Genomic DNA, 21262 nt, shown 5'->3' with positions numbered 1-21262 from the left:
GGGTCACGTGGTGTCAGAACAATCACGTGGCTAATGTCAAAAACAAAGATATCTTATTTTTATTTTTTTTTAATTATACCACTTTGGTATTGCGAATTTAAATGTAGATATGTATTCGAATAAGTATTTTGTCAATATAAAAGTATTTTATGAGTTCCCCAAGTCACGTGATAGGAGAGCGCTCGGTTCGTTTGTGTTAGTCACGTGATCCGGGTGAAGATGGCGGACTCGGAGATGTGTGTCAGGTAAAATGGAAGAAAGAGAAACTTACTTGAGTTGTTCTCAAAGGGCTACACCGAAATTTGTAATTGGGTAATGTGTGGATATTTCATACCTCGTATTTGGACGTAATCTGCGAGGGAAATATGTTTCGGACGTGCTGTTTAGTTGGCATTTAACGGTCGCACGAGTCGGTCGCGTGTGCTGGCTGACAGACCCGCGCCGCTTAAATTCAAATGTTAATTTGCAGTTTATAAACAGATTTTAAGCAACCGTCAATTTCTTAAACATTATATGAAAGAAAAATATTAACCTTGGTTAATTGTGAAATTGATCGTCTTGTTTTGATACGAGTTTGATATGAGGATGTGAGTTTGAAGTAATGAATGAGTTTCATTGTGTGTATATGTGAATGTGTGCAGTCTTATAAGGGTACTTATTAATATAGGAACAATATGATGTGTGTATATATTGAGTTGTAAATGTGTAAAAGTAAATAGCTGAGCTGTCAAGAGCTGTCCCGAATTATAATTGTTCTAAAACTTTTTTTAGTTGAAAATACAACTGTTTTTTTTTTTTTATGAATATGTACATTTGAAAAAAAATAGTTAATGTTGTCATTTTTAAAAAAGGCTATGGTTAAAGTACCAGTGCAAATAATGTATGTGTGGACTCATAAACACTATAATGGAGCACTGGCTTTATATGATCAGTTCTGGAAGGATCTTTGCTTTCAGCATCTAAGCCAAAAAACAAAAAAACAAAGAAAAAGTTCATTAATAATTATGACGCATTTAAAAATGTTTCTTCAGGAGCAGCCGAGAGTTATGGACTATCTTGCTGGGCAGATCTGCACTTCGAGAACCGGTTAGTATTTAAATATTGTTTTTAATAACAGCATAACTGCCTTCTGTCTAGATTTAATTAAACAGCTGCGTATGTACAAAAGTGGTTAATTGAGGGAATTCCGTGAGGAGACGCTATAAATAAAGCTGTTTTATTCTTAAACTGTACTGAACTGATGATCTTTGGTGAAGTATACTTTTATAATGTATCTCATTGAGTTCCTGTCTTCATCATTTGTGACCTGAGATTTTCTTGTGTGGTTCAACAGGCCCAGATTGAGGCTGAATTGGATCGGAATTGGGAGAGACTTCTGCAGGGTCTGTCCTTTTACAAACCACCCAGGTAACACAACATTAAAACATGTAAAAATGTAAGATGTAAAAATAAATAACCTCAACACAAAGACAAGTTTGGCTTTATTAAGCTAGGGAGATATTGTCTGATGATATATACTCAGTGGTATACCTGTTGAGCACATCCAGTTTTGTTCTGAATATATATAATGCACATGTAAACATATGCAAATCAGATTGCAAATTTTAGGTTTATATAAACAGACTTTTCAGCATCTGGAATCCAATTGGAATCTTTCGAACTGATGAAAATTAGTCAGGCTATTATCATTAACTAAAACCATATCATATATGTACACTACCAGTCAAAAGTTTTAAAGAAGTCTCTTCTGCTCACCAAACCTGCATTTATTTAATCCAAAGTACAGCAAAATTATTTTCTATTTAAAAATATTTTAAAATGTAATTTATTCCTGTAATTTCAAAGCTGAAGAAAGAACATTTATCTAAAATAGAAATCTTTTGTAACATTATAAATGTCTTTATCATCACTTTTGATCAATTTAAAGCATCCCTGCTAAATAAAAGTATTTATTTCTATGATTTCTCCTCCCCCTGTAATGTATAATGTTAGAAAAGCGTTTTATTTCAGATAAATACTGATCTTTGGATCTTTCTGTATCCTGAAAAAAGTACTCAACTGATTTAAATATTAATAATAATAATAAATGTTTCTTGAACAGCAAATTAGCATATTAGAATGATTTCTGAAGGTGCTGAAAATATAGCTTTGATCGCAGGAATAAATAAAATTTTAAAAACTATTCCAATAGGAAGCAGTTATTTATAAATAGTCAAAATACTTCACAACATTGCTGCTTTTGCTGTATTTTGGATAAAATGAATGAAGGCTTGGTGAGCAGATGAGATGTTTTTTCTTTAAAAAAATTAAAAACCTGTTCAAAAACTTTTGATTGGCAGTGTATATATTTTAGCTGCTTGTCAAGGCAGCATTTCTTATTTAAGTTGAAGTACTAAACTAAAATTAAAATGATTAATTCAAAATTGACCGCTTTATCAGTTATAGTAAAATAACACTGAAATTAGTGCATGTAAACATACCTCATGAAAGTTGTCTTGTTACTGTTGAATATATAGTAAGTGATGAAATGTTATGTGCAGCACATCGGCCGCAGACAAGCTGAAAGCAGATAAAGACACACCACAAGCTCTCAAAGACTTCGGACTCAGGATCAGCAAACTGCTGGTGAGTGTCTGGGCACATTGGCTATATAATGAAGCTTTTGACCACAACATAAAGTGTTTTTGGGTATTTATATGCATGTTTATACACAAAAATGTGTTTTGAAACACATTGCACTCTCTCTTATTCACAGTAAGTCTGACAGAATTGAGATTTCAGGAGTGGACAAATATCTAATTTGTGTGTGTTTTTTATGTCAGGGTTTGGATGAACAGCAAAGTGTGCAGATTCTTCAATGTTACCTCCAGGAGGATTACAGGGGCACACGAAACACACTCAAGGTGAGTTTGGCCTCACGTGGCATACATGTACATCACAAACATAGTAAGAGCTTTTCAAGTTATGCGAATAAATAAATAACCCTCCTTTCGTTTTCATCAGGGTGTGATGCAGGATGAGAGACAAAGTCAAGCTCTGCTGCTAAAGGTTTGAAACAAACTATTGTTGCTTCAACACTTAAAATGATGCTAAAATAAATTGAATTGTGACGCCAATTTTCAAATTGTCTTTTACAGATAGCAGATTACTACTATGAAGAGCGGCTGTGCGTTCTGCGCTGTGTTCTCCACCTTCTCACGTACTTCCAGGATGAGAGACATCCATACAGGGTAAATAAAAGAGATTAGTTATTCTATTAGACAGTCAGATGACCAAATTAATTTAATACATCTTTTCTCTCTGTTTTTCTTTAGGCAGAGTACTCCAACTGTGTTAGTAAACTGGAGAAAGATCTAGTGTCCAACTATAGACAACAGTTTGAGTCGCTATCCAAATCAGAAGCTCCAACATGGGAGACGCATGGAAATCTGATGGTGGGATGATAATCTAATTATGTTTAAAGCAACATCACCTGTAGAATTTGACTCAGGATCTATTCATATCTGTGCAGACGGAGAGGCAGGTGTCCCACTGGTTTGTGCAGTGTCTGAAAGAACAGGCCCTGCTGCTGGAGATCTTGTTCTTGTATTATGCCTACTTCGAGATGCCACCCAATGACCTTGCCACCTTCACACGGCTGTTCAAGGAACAGGGTTTTGGACAGCGACAGACCAATCGACACCTTGTGGATAAAAGCATGGATGCGCTGGTTGAACGCATTGGGTCAGAATACTCAGTCATCTGATTCTTTTCACCTTATATGCTCACAAACAGTGTTTTATAATGTGTGAATTGTCGTCTCAACAGGTATTTCAGTTCTTTGATTCTTGTAGAGGGGATGGATATCGACTTCCTGCATAAATGTGCTCTGGAGGACCGCACCGAACAGCATCAGTTTTATGACCAACAGGATGTTTGCAAGGTATCGAACAACACCATTCAAATTCTGTGAAACTCTTTTATACTCACTAAGGTTGCGGTTATTTGATCAGAAATGCAGTAATATTGTGAAATATTATTGCAATTTAAAATAACATTGTTCTATCTAAATAAATTGCTGTGATCAAAGCTTTATTTTCAGCATCATTACTCCAGTATTAAATGGCACATGATCCTTCAGAAATCATTCTAATATGCTGATTTTGCTGCGCCAGAATTATTTTTCTTATTACCAATGTTGAAAACAGTTGTGGTGCTTCATATTTTTTTGGAAACTGTGATGCATTTTTTTTTTAGGATTCTTTGATGTATGGAACACTCAAAAGAACAGCTTTTATTTCAAACACAAATCTTTACTGCCACTTTTGATCAATTTAATTGCATTTTTAAAACTCTTTTAGAATTGTAACTTTTTAAAAATGAATAATTCTGGCTCTAAAATCTGAATGCATGAGCAATTTTGTTTAACTTAAAATGTAGATGATTTGCTTTTTTATTTATCAACTGTTGTGTATGCAGGAGGTGGATCAGATGCTGTTGACATTTGGTGACATCTCACACCACGGGCCGGTTCTTTTGGCCTGGGTTCTTTTGAGACACACACTGCGTCCGGAGGAAGTGAGCTCTGTGATCAGACGTCTAGGACACACAACACTGCAGCTTGGAGTCTTTCAGTACCTTACCAACATGCTGCAGGCACTCGGCAGCACTGGAAATAATGTAGGAGCAGCATTTTATCAAACTGCTTAACTTAAAAACATCTTTCTTTAATGGTGACATGGACCTTTACTCATACTGTCGCATGTCTCTGTCCTGTTTTAGTGCACAGCGAGCACTGCGCGGATGTGTATTTATGGTCTCCTGTCTTTTGTCATCACCTCTTTTGAAGAAGACACACTCGGCAGCCAACAGGTACAAAATTATTATGCTACTGTTATTCTTTAAAAATAAGTTATGCATTCATCTTAGATAACAGTGATGATTATTCTGTCTGTAGCATCTGATCAATGCAGCATGTGAAGTTCTTGCTGCTCCGAGTCTGGCTGAGCTTTTCTGGGAGTCGGTGAGCAAAACAATTGATGCACATTAAATTAGTAGATTCTGTGTGTTCTAAAATGCCTGTGTAGTATGACCTTTGACCTCTGGTTGTGCCCTACAGAAGCCGAACATGGGTCTCGGTGTGATTCTAGACAGTGCAGTTGGTGTGTTTCCATATAAGACTGGGCCTTTACTTCAGTTGCTTACCGCACTGCTGTCTGACAAATCTACAGCTAAGAAGGTAAAACAAAGTTTGGAAATACCCTTGTTACATTTCCTAATCATATATCTGTACATGCATTGTTTTAGAATTCATGTACATCTCATGGTTTGTCTCTCAGGTGTACACCTTCTTAGATAAGATGTCGTTCTACACTGAGGCCTATAAGCACAAACCCAACGACGTGATCTCCAGAGATGACGGCATTCTGTGGAGGAGACAGACTCCCAAACTCCTTTATCCTCTGGGTCAGTGCTGAGAAAAGAAAGTCATATGCAGTGTTTCTGTGTTTTTGTCGACTGTTTGCCTGATTGCATCTTTGTATGAAAACACATACAAACGCGTTTTTGTGACGTTTTCTCTCGTGCTTTCTGTATGTTCAGGTGTGGGTCAGACCAACCTGCGGATGCCTCAGGGATGTTTTGGACAAGTGTGTGAAGGAAAGCAGCTGTCTGTGGGTGAACAGGGATTCCTGGTGCGCTGGGAGTATTCCTACAGCTCATGGACTCTTTTCACTTGTGAGATTGAGATGCTGCTGCACGTCGTCTCTACTGCAGGTACGCACAATCAAGTGAAATCAAGTGCTCTATGAAATCTGTTTTTTCCACAAAATCCATTTTTTTTTTTTTTTTTTTTTTTTTTTTTTAATTTAAATTTTGCTGGATTCCATTTTATTTCCCCAAATTTCATTTTTTTTTCAATTACATTTTTTTAGATTCCATTTTAATTTTCAAATAAATTGTATTAATGAAGCTTACACAAATTTAGGTTATTTATAATTGTTTTTTTTTTTTTTCCAAAATTTCTGGATTCCATTTTAATGGTTAAATAAAATTTTACTAATGAAAAAGCATGTCTATCTAATTGAAATCATTAAACTTTCACAAATTTTATAAGAGTTCATTTAGAATTTTTAAAGCCCCATTTTATTTTTTCTCAAATTCCAAATTTAGTTTTTTTCTGTTTTATTTCTGAACTATTTTAATTGTTTAGCTGCATTTTAATAATCAGAAGGCTGTCTAATTAATTTAATTAATAAAACTAACAATTTAATAATTTCTGAAAATTAATTCAGTAGTAGAGGTTTATGAAATCTTTTATCTGTTTTATTTTTTCTGGATTTTTGGTTTAATGATATAAAACCATTAACAATTTAATTTATATTTTAAAATGTAATCAAATAAAAACTTAAAAATTACTTTCATGCTCTGTGTGGAGCCCTACTTTTGTATTATTCATCTGAAATTTGCCAAATTCGCTGACTTTACACACTGTATACTGTAAAATTGTTATGACTATGACATTGTGGAAATTATAGACCCTGTGTATTGAAAAATGTTTACATTTTGTTGAAATATTGCCACATTTTCACCTGATATCGATATCTGTCTGGTGTGAATAGATGTGTTGGTACACTGTGAGCGAGTGAAGCCCATCTTGGACCTGGTTCATAAGATCATCAGCACCGATTGGACGGTGTCTGATTGTCTGCTGCCGCTCACATCACGGATCTATATGCTGCTACAGAGGTGAGATACACATAAACATGTAGATCAAATAATAAACAATGCATTAACAACGAAAATGACAGTGTGTGTTTGATTCGTATGACAGGTTGACCTCCGTTATTAACCCTCCAGTAGACGTGATCACTTCCTGCGTCAACTGCCTTATCGCTCTGGCTGCACGGCAGCCTGGGAAGGTAAATGTTCATGGTTATATTAAGTCAGGGAAGTATAAAGTGATGCGCTAAGACTAAACTGCCTTTCCACCTGGTGCAGGTTTGGTCCAGTCTGCATCACACTGGCTTCCTTCCGTTTGCCTCCACTCCTCTGACTAACATGGCACAGACCATCAGGTGACACACACATGCAGAACTAGTGAACATTAACTGCATTATATTCATGTGTTAAAATTTAAAGGAACCTGAAGAGTAACATGTTTGGTGTGGGTGTGTGTGTGTTTCAGTGCAGAGGGTATGAAGGCAGGTAATTATGGCAACCTGCTGGTTTTGATCGAACAGCCCAGAGGAGAGTACAGTGTGACCATTGCCTTTTTAAGATTGGTGACCACACTTGTCAAGGTAATGCATTTATCAGCCGTTATGACCAGTCATGTCAAAATAGACTGAGATTTAATTAAATAAATTTATGACTGCATGTTTCAGTGTGAAGCGTGGGACTGTGTTCTTTTACACACGAGCAGCTCATGATTCGCTGTTTTCAGTGTTTCGTTTTGCAGTAAATGCAGCAAATAATGTAATTACATAATTATTTAAAAATAAAATATAAAAACTATATATATTAAAAAAAAACTTTTTTAAACAGTATTAAGACGTAAGCCATAAATATTATTGTATTTAGTTTAATTTATATCATTATTATTATTATTATTATTATTCAATAATATTACATAAATATTTAAAAATAAAATATAAAAACTATATTAATTATTAATATATGTATGTATGTATGTATTACTATGTATATATGTATTACTAACAGATTTTCTCAAATTCCTTATTTTTTTATTCTGAAGCAAAATATTACAATTATAATATTTGTTTTATTCAGTGATGATAATATCGAGGGGTCCATTTTTTTTTCTCCAGCAAAATAAAAGCTTGATGGTTTAATTTTTAAAATGTTTTAAGTTATCTTTGAATTAGTATTGTAATTAATAGAAATGAATTTGTACTTGTTGCTTATTTATTTAATATGTTATTACTTAAATCATTTCTTTTTTTTAGTAGTAATAATAATATGAATAATATTAAAATGTTATATCATAATATATATATTTTGAATTATATATATATATATATATATATATATATTTTTTTTTTTTTTTTCCCAGAATATGCAGCCTTACTAAATTGGTGGATATTAAGTAATTATGATGTGTTTGTGTGTTTTCAGGGTCAGTTGGGCAGTACTCAGAGCAGAGGACTCATCCCATGTGTGCTGCTGGTTCTAAAAGAAATGCTGCCTACGTATCATAAGTGGCGCTACAACACCTATGGAGTGCGAGAGAGGATCGGTGAGCAACTCGCACAACATTATAGTCTGAAATTCTCTTTCTCTCAGATTTACTGATATTTGCTCAGTGCTTTGTCTGCTCTCTGTTCTCTCTGTTTCAGGTTGTTTGATTCTAGAGTTAGTTCATGCTATTCTCAATCTGAGTCAGGAGGGGGAGTCAGAGGGCAGGTAAGAAGATGCAGATGAATACAGCATTGTCATTTATTTCATTTGCTGGTGTTTTATGTCCTCACATATTTGATGTATTATTTCTGCAGCGCCCCCAGTCTGCAGTCCTTGTGTATCTACAGTTTGGCTAACACAGAGGCTGGACAGGCTGTGGTCAGCATCATGGGTGTGGGAGTGGACACTATCAACATGGTGCTCGCAGCACAGCCCAGCAGGTACGTGCTTATTGAGCCTTTAACATGGATTCAATCTCCTCATCAACTTTACATGAGTCAGTGGGTTTGAGTTTGTGTGTCTCTCTACAGTGGTGGATCTGAGGGACCTGGTCAGGTTCTGATCCAGACAGTGAAGTTGGCATTCTCAGTCACCAATAATGTGATCCGACTCAAACCACAGTCTGATACGGCTTCACCTCTGGAACAAGCGCTAACACAGCATGGTTAGTTCATATACCGTAGATGTGGAATCAGTCTGCAACAATAAATACTTGACTTTTTTCAGATTTTTTTTTTGTTCCAAACATCTGTTTTTCATGCAGCCATTATGTTTTTCTTGCAGGCGGTCATGGCAACAACCTGATTGCTGTGTTGGCGAAGTATATTTACCACAAGCACGACCCAGCGCTGCCACGACTGGCCATACAGCTGCTGAAGAGACTCGCCACGGTAATACTCTTGACCCCTCATTGTGGTCTTAATGTGGAAAACAGCTTCATAAAGAGACTAAATAATGTAGTTTTACATGTAAAATGCCTGAATTTGGGGTTTGAGTGAGTGTTGATATTGTTACCTACAACTATTAAAAATGTTACCATTTTCATAAATAAATTTTAAATAAAATATTTAAAAAATCAAAAATGAAAATCACAAGCACATAAAATGAATAACACAAATGTTTTTTTTTTTTTTTTTTTTTTTTTTTTTAAATAAAAATAAAAATGAAAGTAAATTTAAACTAATGCAAAATGCTATAATTGTATATAAATAATACTAAAGTACTAAAAATGTAGTCCTCACATTATTCTATATCTGTTCAATATAATAATTACTAAAACTTAAAAATACAAAAACTGAAATAAAAAAAATTAACGCTAAATAGAAATATAAAAATTAGATTACATAAAACTAAACGTAAACTAAATTAAAAACTGATAAAACAAATTCAGAATATTAATAAATACTCTAATGGACATAAATAATACTAAAATAACACTGGTTTGAGTACATTTATAGTAGAGAGAAAGCAATTGGTTTGACAATTAGTATTAATACTGACACTGCTCTATATAAATTATTAAAAAAAGAAATAATTGCTTGTAATCATTACTAAAACTAAAAAAAGAAACAACAATAAAGCTATATAGAAAAGTTACAAATTAATAAAAATGACAAAAAAAAATCAGTAAAATTGAAACAAAATTGACACTAAATTAAAGTATATTAAAAAAAAGCTCATTCAAAATATTAATAAATGCTCTAATGTAAATAAATAGTCCTAAAATAACATTGCCTTAAATAGTTTTATTATAGAAATCAATAATTGGTTTGACCATTATTTTGAATGTATTTATTTATTTGTCATTCACTCTTCAATACAAACCGTATCAGTCATTAAAGGCATTATTGGTTAATATAGAAGTCTTAGTATCATATAAGTAAAGCATTGTTTTGTGTGTACAGGTGGCTCCCATGTCTGTGTATGCTTGTCTGGGCAGTGACGCTGCTGCAATCAGAGATGCGTTTCTGACACGTCTACAGAGCAGAACTGAAGACATGCGTATTAAAGTCACCATACTTGAGTTCCTCACCGTGGCTGTGGAAACACAACCTGGACTCATTGAACTCTTCCTCAACCTTGAGGCCAAAGACGGCAGTGACGGGGCAAAGGTCAGAGGTCACAGAAATGCTCACCGCTGAATCAGATGAATGATTCAGAGCAGTGTGTGACTGTCTGGTTTTATCTCTCTGTGTGTAGGAGTTTTCTCTGGGAGAGTGGAGCTGTTTGTCAGTGGTGTTGGAGTTGCTGGACTCTAAGCAGCAGGGGAAGTACTGGTGTCCTCCCCTCCTGCACAGGGCAGCACTGGCCTTCCTCCACGCGCTCTGGCAGGACAGACGGGACAGCGCACTCTCAGTGCTCAGGACCAAGTGAGTCTCTCGCATGACGCAGTGCTACTCAAGCTTTTTTGCTCAAAGGTCCCTGTTGTCCAATGCAATATTCAGAGATAATTATGATGAGGCTGCTTGTTTTCAAACATTTTTATATATTCATATATTGTATATACCAGCCACTGTTCATTTTGTAGTAGTTTCAAGAACTGTTGTTTTTAATTAATTTAAAAGGAAAAAAAACATTTTTTTATGGGGGAAATTAGAAATATTTTTTGTTAGTTTAATATTTTTATTTTATTACTTTATTATTTTACTTTAATTTTGTTTTTCGCATTTTTATTTGGAGTTAGGGTATTTTAAAATACCATTTACTAATTTGTATTATATATTTATTATTTTTTATAAATTATATTTTATTAATTGTATTATTTTATTAATTTAGTGATTGAGAACCACTGCTGTAGTGGCCATGTTCTGCACTTTCGTAGCATGTACGTCCACTTTTATGGGTTATGGGTTTTTATAGGTTATTATCAGGGCAAACTCTTAAGGACTTGTTTTATTAAATGGACCCAGAAAAACTTTTAATTTCTTTCAAAAGTAAATTTAAAGAATTTTTTATAGAATTATATGTACACTTTGTTCTATAATTGCTTTATTTAGATTTTTGTATTGTGTACCTCTGTATTTTTAATTGAGCAATATTTAAACTAACAATATAATCTTTTATCATTACAGAGAAAAATTCTGGGAAAACCTCACTACTCCTTTATTTGGAAACTTACCTCCCCCATCTGAGACCACCGAGGTATGTTTGTGTGCATAAGTAGTTGGTAATAGCTTGAAGATAAAATTGTTTCCAGAATTAAACAAAATCTAACTTTGAGGACATTGTTTGATGATCTGAAGTGGAAAAATGCATTCGTAAACACTTATGGTCACACTTTACAATAAGGTTTATTAGTTAACGTGAAGAACACTAAGAACGAACAATACTTCTACAGCATTTAATAATCTTAATGTTAATTTAGGCATTTACTAATGCATTATTAAAATAGATTAATAAAAAGGTAAATAGATTAATTAATAAAAAAAATTGTGTTTGTTAACATTAGTTAATGCACAGTGAGTTAACATGAACTAACATTGAACAACTGTTTTTATTAACTATCATTAACAGAAATGAATAAATAGTGTAATAAATATATTGTTCATTGTTCATGTTAGTACGTTAACTGTTACCAAATTAACTAATAAAGAAAATACTTTGTAAGTTAATTCAACATTGATTTTTAGGCTTATGTATTTGTTTTATTTTTTTTTACATATATGTAATTTCATTAAAGTGAAAAAAAAAAAAAAAAAAAAAAAAAAAACTCAACAAAATTACTAAAAATGACAAAATTACTAAAACGTCAACCAAAAATGAAATGGAAAAAACAAATATGGAAATCATCACCTGATTCAAAACATTAATAAAAAAATAAAATAGTATCTCTGTAATACTTAAAATAACACTAATATTACTAATATTACTACTAATATTAACTAATATTAACAAATTGTTCAATCATGTTAGTTAATACATTAACTGATGTTAACAAATGACACGTTTTTGTAGTGTTACTCACATATTTATAATTACTGTAATAAATGCATTGCTCATTGTCAGCTATGCATTAACTAGTGGATTAATCTACGTTAACTAATGTAATTTTTTACAAAGAATGTATTTGTTCTTGATTATGACAGTATTTTATTGCAAATCTGATTGTATTTCCTTGTTTGTTTTTGTGTAGCCGTGTGTTCTGGAGTCTTGTGCCTTTGTGATGAAGATAATCGCGCTTGAGATCTACTATGTTGTCAGGTATGATCTACACAAGCATATAAAGCTGTTCCGTTCAAAAACAGCCATTAAATATATCCGTAAAGCTGGAAATACTCCAAACAGCTGCTTTAAATGGACAAAATAATTAGTAGAAGTGGTGTTTTCTGTTTGCAAACCATCAGTATAGTTTTACATGGGTTGTCTGTCTATCTGTCTCTCTCAGTGGTGTGTTGGATCCGTCTCTGAAAGCGGCTCTGGAGAGTTTCAGCAGTAAGCGGCGCTATGAGTTCTGGTCGGATTACGTGCGTGATCTGGTGTGTGTGGCGTGCGACGGTGAAGAGGAGGGTCTCCGCTCTATATCCGAGTCTCAGATGCTCATCTCAGCCTGGAGGACGCTCTTAATACTCTCCACTAGTCATGTGAGCAGCTACACTCAACCTCACACGTCTCATGGTTATACTGCTTGTGTGTGATTATAACCCGTCTTGTGTGTTTGTAGTCTGAGGTGATGCATCTGAAGGATGACACTGTCAGGCAGAAGCTTTTCATGGACGTGTTGGAAGGCACCAAAGCAGCGGTAAGGTTCCTTAAACGTACAAGCATCTAAATAGGGACTTCCTAAATTAAGATAATTGTAATTATTAAAGATTAAATCTTGACATTACTGCTAAAAGAAAAAACTTATGACCTTGCTTAAAAATATTGTTATGTCAAACACTTACGATACAGCAGTACAAAAACCTTAAACTCCCATACATCTCTCTTCCAGCTGCTGATGTCTCAGTCTGTCTTCTGTCTGCGTCTGGGATCTATGATGGCCACGCTGCTCCTCATCCTCCTCAAACAGTGGAAAAGGTGTGTTTTTGTTAATAGCTTGCATATCGTAAGTGATTTGCTCACACCTTCACATTTGAAATGAATAGCAATGTCTTTGCCAAGTTACTTGACACTGAATTAAGTGTTGATGTGTAAATCAGGGTTACTATAGTAAACTAAAAGTGAAACCATAAAAAAAGTTACTTGTCAACTAAAATAAAATATTTAGAAGTGTATTTTATAGCTAGTTTCCAAAGCAAAATTTTATTTTCATTTTAATTTAACTAATAAAATAACTTTTAAAATAACTAAAAGTAAAACTAAAATAAAAATGAATAAGAACTATACAGACCTAAGAAAACCAATGACAAAAACTAAATTACTGAAACTTTAAATACAAAAAAAAAAATGAAAATAAAAAATAACTCAATTTAAAAAATGGCCATGTTTACTCCTGTTTTATTTTAGCATCATACTATTATAGTTTTTTGAAATATATTGTGAATTGGTTATTTTTATTCTTTGTTTTGATTTTTTGTGTTCTTGTTTTTATTTGTTTATTTAATTTTTAGCAGTTTTTAAAATTATTTTAAACATTAAAGAATATTTACAAAAACAATTGGCTAAAAAATTCGTGATGAACTGTGGAAGGTGTTTTGAATCTTAGAAGTGTTTATAAAATATTTGAAACTTTTATTTCAGTTGCATGTTAACTAATATTGTCGATGTGGTTTGTGTCAGTGTGTTGGTGTCCGCTCCAGCTCTACTTCCGCCCCTGTCTCTGATGTTGGAAAGTGTTTTACATGCTGAGCAACAGCTCACGGACCGAACCAAAGCCAAACTCCTCTCAGCTCTCATCTTAGCCCTGCAGATACAAGGACTCAACGGTAAGTCTGCATGTTTGTTTGGGAAAACGCATTACACTAAGTGTGCTCATTGTTTTTGTTTTAACAATTGATTAACAATTTCTGGTTCAGGAGGAGAGATTACCCAGCTTCCCCAGCTGCTGTTGTGCGTGTGTGAGATGGTTCAGGACGAAGCCCTGGCGTTGATTGACAGCACACGTCACACGATACAGAGAGGTGACGTTCAGGAGGACAGCATGGAGACAGACAGTCCGCATTTCCAGAAAGACCAGCAAGACTCAGTGAGTGTGTTTGGATGTATAATGTACACTACCAGTTAAAAGATTTTGGACAGTAAGATTTTGAATGTTTTTTTTTTAAATAAGTCTGTTCTCACCAAGCTGCATTTATTTGATCCAAATTACAGCAAAAAGAAAATATTTTTACTATGTAAAATAATTGTTTTCTATTTAAATATATATATTTTTTAAAATCTTATTTATTCTTGTGATTTCAAAGCTGAATTTTTAGCATCATTACTCCAGTCACATGATCCTTCAGAAATCATTCTAATATTCTGATTTGCTGCTCAAAATTAGTAGAATTTTTTTTTTCTGGTTTCTTTGATCAATAGAAAGCTCAGAAGAATTTTCAGCATTTATCTAAACCTTAGTATTTCAGATAAATGCTAATCTTTGGATATTTCTATTAATCAAAGAATCCTAAAAAAAAAATCTGTGCTCAGCAGTTTTAAATATTAATGATGATGATAATAATAATAATAATTAATAATAATAAAATATTTATTGAGCAAATCAGCATGTTAGAATGATTTCTGAAGGATCGTGTGACACTGAAGACTGGCGTAATGATGCTGAAAATTCAGCTTTGATCAGAGGAATAAATTACATTTTAAAATGTATTCAAATAGAAAGCAGCTATTTTAAATAGTAAAAATATTTCACATGATTACTGCGTTTGCTGTATTTTATATCAAATACATGCAGGCTTGGTGAGCAGAAGAGACTTCTTTAAAAAAACATTAACAGTCAAAGGTTTTTGGACAGTAAGATTTTTAGTGTACAAAGAATGTAAATATGCTATCTGACAATGCACTGTACGTGACCTGATATTATAGATATAAACTCCAACAAACAAGAAATTAGATAAAAATACGAAACTTTTTTATCTGTACGAATTATTACAAATGCGGTTGTGACATATATTAAAGCTTTTTTCTGGTGTGGAATTGACTTGCTAAAAGTCAATTTACATAAACTTTAAAACATTTTGAGAGAGAAATTTGTGTTTACTTTTTTTATAGTCATTCCATAATGGAATCCAAAAAAAAAATGGAATTGTGAGAATTTAGTCAGAATTTAGTAAAAGACAGAATTGTGATATGAACTCAAAATTGTGAGATCTCAGAATTAAGAAGTTGCAGTTACCTTTTTTTAATTCTATGGTGGGGAAAAATTGAGATGTAAACTCAGAATTAAGCAAAAAAAATGTCAGAATTGCATGAATTAAAGTTTAAGTTTATATAAATTTAAATTTATATTTATATTTTTGGATTGTTGGGGGAAAAAGTATATTTGGAGATAACAAGTAGCTTTCTGTCTGTGATGGAAATTAGCTTCCATAAAATGTCACTGTTTAGTATATAATGCATACTGTTCACATACTGTTTTATAGGCAGTATATTGTACAGTATGCAGTTATTCCATGTAGATCATAACTGGTGTCTCTCTCTGTGTGTCTCAGGTGTGTGTGTTAGCTCTTCATCTCTCTAAAGAGTTGTGTCGGGCTGATGAGGATGGTGAGCAGTGGCTGCAGGTGGTCAGGAAGCTGCCAGTTCTGCCGTCTGTTCTGAGTGCTCTGGAGCTCAGTCTGCGCTCCAAACAGAACCTTTACTTCACAGAGGCAGCGCTTCATCTGCTGCTCACACTCGCCAGAACACCGCAGGTACACACAGCAGCTTTAAAAACCACATACTGATGTTTCTCTTTGGTATTAGTAGTGTCAAACATGCAGATAAACTATTGAATATATGAACAAACTGTTTGGATAAAATGAATCCATGAGCATTAAGTTGTTCCTCCTGGTCTGTAGGGGGCAGCGGCAGTGGCAGGTGCTGGAGTGATTCAGAGCATCTGTCTTCCTCTCCTCAGCGTGTATGAGGGTCCATCTAATGGAGCCACGCAGGTACTGCTTTACAACTACAATATCCTTTTTTGACTCATTTTTTTGAGGTGGTTTAGAGACTGTATAAGAACAGTTTTCATCTGTTTCTCTCAGGCGTTTGTGCGTAAGTCTCAGGACGCCCCCAGCTGGCCGGGTGTGTACAGATTGAGTCTGTCTCTGATGGAAAGTCTGCTGAAAACTCTCCGTTACAACTTCATTAATGAAGCGCTCGACTTTGTTGGCGTGCACCAGGAGCGCATTTTACAGGTGTGTTTTTGTGGTTGCAGGTTGTTTATCTTAAATGTTTTTTTTTTTTTTTTTTTTGTTTCCTAAATTTCCAGTGTAATTCATCCAGTTGAACTTTTTTACACTTATGTATGTAAGTGTATGTGTGTGTGTGTGTGTATATATATATATATATATATATATATATAGATATAGATATAGATATAGATAGATATAGATATAGATATAGATATATATATCCTCCATTGTAAGGGTTTTGTTTCATCCTGAGTTCGCATTATTATTTATTTAATTTTTTTCTTTTTATAATCAGCATAATTTAAAATCAATAGAACAAATGCATGCCGTGATGTGTAAATACTTCAAAATTTGAATATTTTAATAGTGCTTAATCATAAAAATCTGCTATATTTCCACAGTAATTGTTCAAAGCAGTTAAACTTTATTTTATCCTTTTTTTTTCTTTATATTTTTAAACATGTTTTTTTTTTTTTCCAGCCAATTATTTATTTTTTTGGAAGTTTTTTATCCTTTTAATAAGCAATTCTAAAAAATTTCCAAACATTAATTTTCCAGCCAATTATTTATTTTATTTTTATTTTTTTTATTTGTAATTTAAAAAAAAATATTTTGGGGGGTTTGTAGGCGTTATCCTAAATAGTGATTTCCAAAATAGTAATTTTTCCAGCCAATATTTTATTTTATTTTAGTTTTTTATTATTATTATTATTTTTTATAAATATAATGTTTTTTTTCTCTTGTAGGGAGTTTTATTATTTTACGCATCTTTGAGTGACAGTGTTTTTTTATTACGATCAGCAAAATTTAAAAACATTACAAGAATTGCTATATTTTACAATTTAAATATGTTTTTAAATTTGCTTAATTGTCATTAAATTTTCACAGTGTAAAAATGATAATGGTCCTACAAATAGGCTTTATTTTATAGAATATATAGTCTTCCTTTGATTTTGAGGTGATATATGACCATAAATCTTTCCAATTCAGTTCAGCCCATTCCATCTTTCTCATTTTCTTTCAGAATAAGTTCTTCTATTGTTCTTATTCTGGTGTGTCAATACAACTGCTCATAGAGGTTGTTGTGTGTTGTAGTGTCTGAACGCGGTGAGGACGGTTCAGTCTCTGGCGTGTCTGGATGAGGCGGATCACACGGTGGGCTTCCTGCTCCAGCTCTCCAACTTCTGCAAGGAGTGGCAGTTCCACCTGCCGCAGCTGCTCAGAGATGTACAGGTACAACTCCAGCACTTCAGCTGTTGTTTTTTTTTTTTTTTTATTTTAAAAAGGGAATAAAATAAATATTGGTATTGTACACTTGTAGTGTAACATTTTATGTCTGAAGGCTTCTAAGTTGTTGTTTGTGCATTTCAGGTGAATCTGTGCTATCTGTGTCAGACGTGTACATACCTCCTACACAGCAAGAAAATGCTGCACCATTATCTGCAGGTATGAGGCGTGACGCTCTGGCTCATCTTCAGTGTTTGTCAGTGTTGTATGTGATTGATTTAATATGTCTGTTTGTCTGTTTGCTCAGGCCAAGAATGGGGAGGGGCTTCCACCAGGGCCACACCCCCAGCGTGCCGTACAGCCCGCCTCCAAAGAGCAGAGGGAGAGTGAGAGAGAGGAGGCGGAGTCTAAAGCGCTGCAGGCGGTTCAGTGCAGTCTGTTAAAGATCCTCAGCAAAACGCTGGCCACGTTACAGCACTTCACACCCGACTGCTGTCAGATACTGCTGGACCAGGTGTGCACATTCGCACATCACACTACAAACAGATGGAAACATGAAAAAGTGCTGTTTCTGACATGTTTGTGTGTGTGTTTTTAGTCTATGGACCTTGCGGAGTACAGGACGCTGTTTGTGTTGAGTTTCACCACTCCTGCGTTTGACTCTGACGTGGCTCCGTCGTTCGGGACTCTCATGGCCACCATTAATGTGGCGCTGAGCATGCTGGGAGAGGTGCTGTAGCGCTTTCAGCTTATCTTCTTGTGCAGGTCGTGTTTGTTTGTATGCTGATTTAGTTGTTTTGTTTGTAGATTGAGAAGAGGAAGGAGCCGGTCGTGGTCTCTGAGGACACTCAAGCGCTGAAGTGAGCACCTGAAATGATCCTGTGATGTTTACTGTCCTGTGTGGGTTTCATCCTCATGTCGTCTCATGCTCTTTCTGTGCTTTCAGGTCTTTGCTGATGTTCTCAATGGAGAACTGCTTCTACGTTTTGATCTCTCAGGCTGTTCGTTGTCTGAAGGATCCTTCAGTTTTGCCCAGAGACAAGCAGAGGCTCAAACAGGAGCTCAGCTCAGAGCTGGTGAGTTCTTCAGCAGAATAGAAAAAAATCTGGAGGCTGGATATATCATTATTTCATCAAATTAATTTTATTGCCAGTCTTGATTTGTTTTTTTTTTATGCTATTTCATATTTTGTTGTGACATTTCCCCAACAAGTTCCTGTATTTTTGGATATTTTTACTTTGGTTTTGTTTTTACTTTGTTTTATGAGTTACTTGACCATAATCATTCCTGTCTAGACAGTTTTTTTTTCCCCACAGATTTTGCCACAAATTTATTTTTTCATTTATTTAATGATGTATTTATTTATTTATTTTTTTAAGTTAATGATTTCTTTCTTTATTATTATTATTATTATTATTTTTTATTTATTTATTTTTATCACTGTAAGACCATAATCATCCTGTCTGGACAGTGTTTTTCCCCTACACATTCCTTTTTTTTAATGATTTACTATTTTTATTTATTTATGCTATTTCTTATTTGACCTTAAAATCAGTATTTTGTGAAATAGATTTTTTTGTGACTTTTTTTTGTTTTGTGAAATCTTTTTTTGACATTTTATGAGTTGCTTTTATGACCATAATTATCCTGTCTAATCATCCTTTTTTATTAATTTAATGATTGATTGTCTTTATTTTTTTTAACGACTATAAGACTATATTTTTCCTGCCTGGGCAGTCTTTTGAAAAAAAAAAAAATTAATAATGTATATTTTTAATTATTTTTTTGTATTAATTTAGTGATTTATCATTTCTTTATTACTGTAATACCATACACTGGACAGTGTTTTTTCCACTCTACAGATCCCTTTTTTTATGAATTTAATGATTTATTTATTTTGTTAAATAATTGAATTTATTTATTATTGGCTTTATTCATTTATTTATTTTTATTACTGTACAGGGTTTTTTTTTTTTTTTTTTTTTAAAAAAAAAATTATTAGTATTAATATCATTATTTAGTGATTTTCTTTATTTGTTAATCATCCTTTTTTTGACAGTGCTTTTCCCCTGCAGATTCCTTTTATTTAATTGTAATTAAAATTTTAAAATTCATTTAATATATTTTTTTAATTCTTATTTGCTGTATTTATTTATTTTAGTACTGTAAGACCATAATCATCCTGCCTGGACAGTTTTTTTTTTTTTTTTTTTTTTTTTTTTTTCCCCTCACAGATTATTTATTTATTTATTTATTTACTGATGGTTATTTTGTAATTATCTGTTTTCTTTTTTTTTTTATAAAGTTCAATTTTTTTTTTTTTTTTTAATTTTAAAAAATTTATTTATTTTTATTTTTTTAAGGTGAAATATGACCTCAACCACTTATTGAGTTCTTTGCTCAGTACCCCAATATATTTTTGTAGTCTGTTCAGTCAATTCCATCTCGTCTTTTATGTTTTCTTTCAGAGTACGTTGTTGTCAACGTTATTCCGGTTTTTCCGGCGAGGTTCCCCTTCCTCCCCAGCCAGCGGGCTGCTTCCCTCACCGCAAACCAAACCACCCACACCAGGAACCAAGGGCACGCCTGAGGGCCAGGAGCCCTTCATCCAACTGGTCCAAGCCTTCGTCCGGCACGTCCAGCGCTAGACGCGTAACCATCCCGCTCTGATCAGAGCTCAGTACTTAAACGCTGATTCAGAAATCTGAATCGCAGACAAAGGGAAACTCCATCACAATGAATCCGTTTCAGTGATTCCAACTTCGACTTCAGCGAGTCCGTTTGGTGCCAAAGCTCATCGCGGGACCGCACACAGGGCCTTTTCTATTTAAACGTAGTTTTTTTTTTTTTTTTCCTCCTCAGAAATACAAATGGTCCTACAGCAGCTGATGAAAACTGTCAAAATACATTTAAATGTTTTGTTATTGTAGCTACATGTATATAATTAAAACATGTTGTCATTGTATGCCATAGCTGTTTTGTATGAAACCTTTCTATGTCCCAGTTGCCATATATTTGTCTTATAACCATAATAAACTGTAAGAGTAAAGATAAATGGTCTAAATGGTCTGACACTAATACTTGTGCTGGAAAATACTGGTAACTTTTTTTTTTTTACCGTTTTGTGAAATACATCTTTTTGCATTAATTGATGGAAAATAGCAGGAATAATAATTCTTCAAATTAATCTATTAAAATTGTTCTCTAATTTCTGTAAATTTTTTGAATATATATATATATAAAATGTCATTTAGAATATATATTTATACATAAAAATAAATATATATATTATATATAAATTTAAATACGTTTTATTTATACATATATAAATATACATATAAAAAATATTATATATATATATATATATATATATATATATATAAAATCACGAATATTTATATATATAAAAGTAAATTTTTTTGGTGAAAGACTTATGAAAAATACTTTTTTTTTTAATAAATAAATCTATATAATTTTTCTATAAAAGTTTACAACCAATTTATTTACATAAATTTATATAATTTAAATATAAATTTTATTTATACATGTATAAATAGACAAAAATATTCTATATCAAATATTTTATA

General features: G+C 33.3%; 1 protein-coding gene across 1 annotated transcript; it reads left to right on the top strand.

Annotated features, from left to right (window-relative positions):
- The first annotated feature begins 164 nt into the window (after positions 1–164).
- Positions 165–20773, top strand: nup188 (nucleoporin 188). Its single transcript, XM_051093587.1, has 44 exons — positions 165–245; positions 1032–1086; positions 1334–1407; positions 2541–2625; positions 2823–2903; positions 3004–3048; positions 3138–3230; positions 3315–3434; positions 3512–3723; positions 3808–3922; positions 4459–4659; positions 4762–4851; positions 4937–5002; positions 5099–5218; positions 5319–5445; positions 5581–5754; positions 6600–6726; positions 6812–6899; positions 6979–7055; positions 7166–7280; positions 8116–8236; positions 8337–8403; positions 8493–8618; positions 8709–8842; positions 8962–9068; positions 10083–10289; positions 10378–10547; positions 11250–11319; positions 12311–12378; positions 12563–12758; positions 12839–12916; positions 13109–13194; positions 13897–14042; positions 14133–14302; positions 15765–15965; positions 16113–16205; positions 16299–16451; positions 17544–17681; positions 17820–17894; positions 17983–18189; positions 18274–18405; positions 18483–18535; positions 18622–18751; positions 20144–20773. The coding sequence occupies exons 1-44, from the start codon at positions 220–222 to the stop codon at positions 20321–20323; spliced, it is 5199 nt and encodes a 1732-aa protein (XP_050949544.1). The 5' UTR covers positions 165–219; the 3' UTR covers positions 20324–20773.
- The last annotated feature ends 489 nt before the right edge of the window (positions 20774–21262 follow it).

This window comes from Labeo rohita, chromosome 21, assembly GCF_022985175.1.
Source record: "Labeo rohita strain BAU-BD-2019 chromosome 21, IGBB_LRoh.1.0, whole genome shotgun sequence".
Lineage (NCBI taxonomy): Eukaryota > Metazoa > Chordata > Actinopteri > Cypriniformes > Cyprinidae > Labeo > Labeo rohita.
This window is presented reverse-complemented; position numbering and strand designations above follow the sequence as displayed.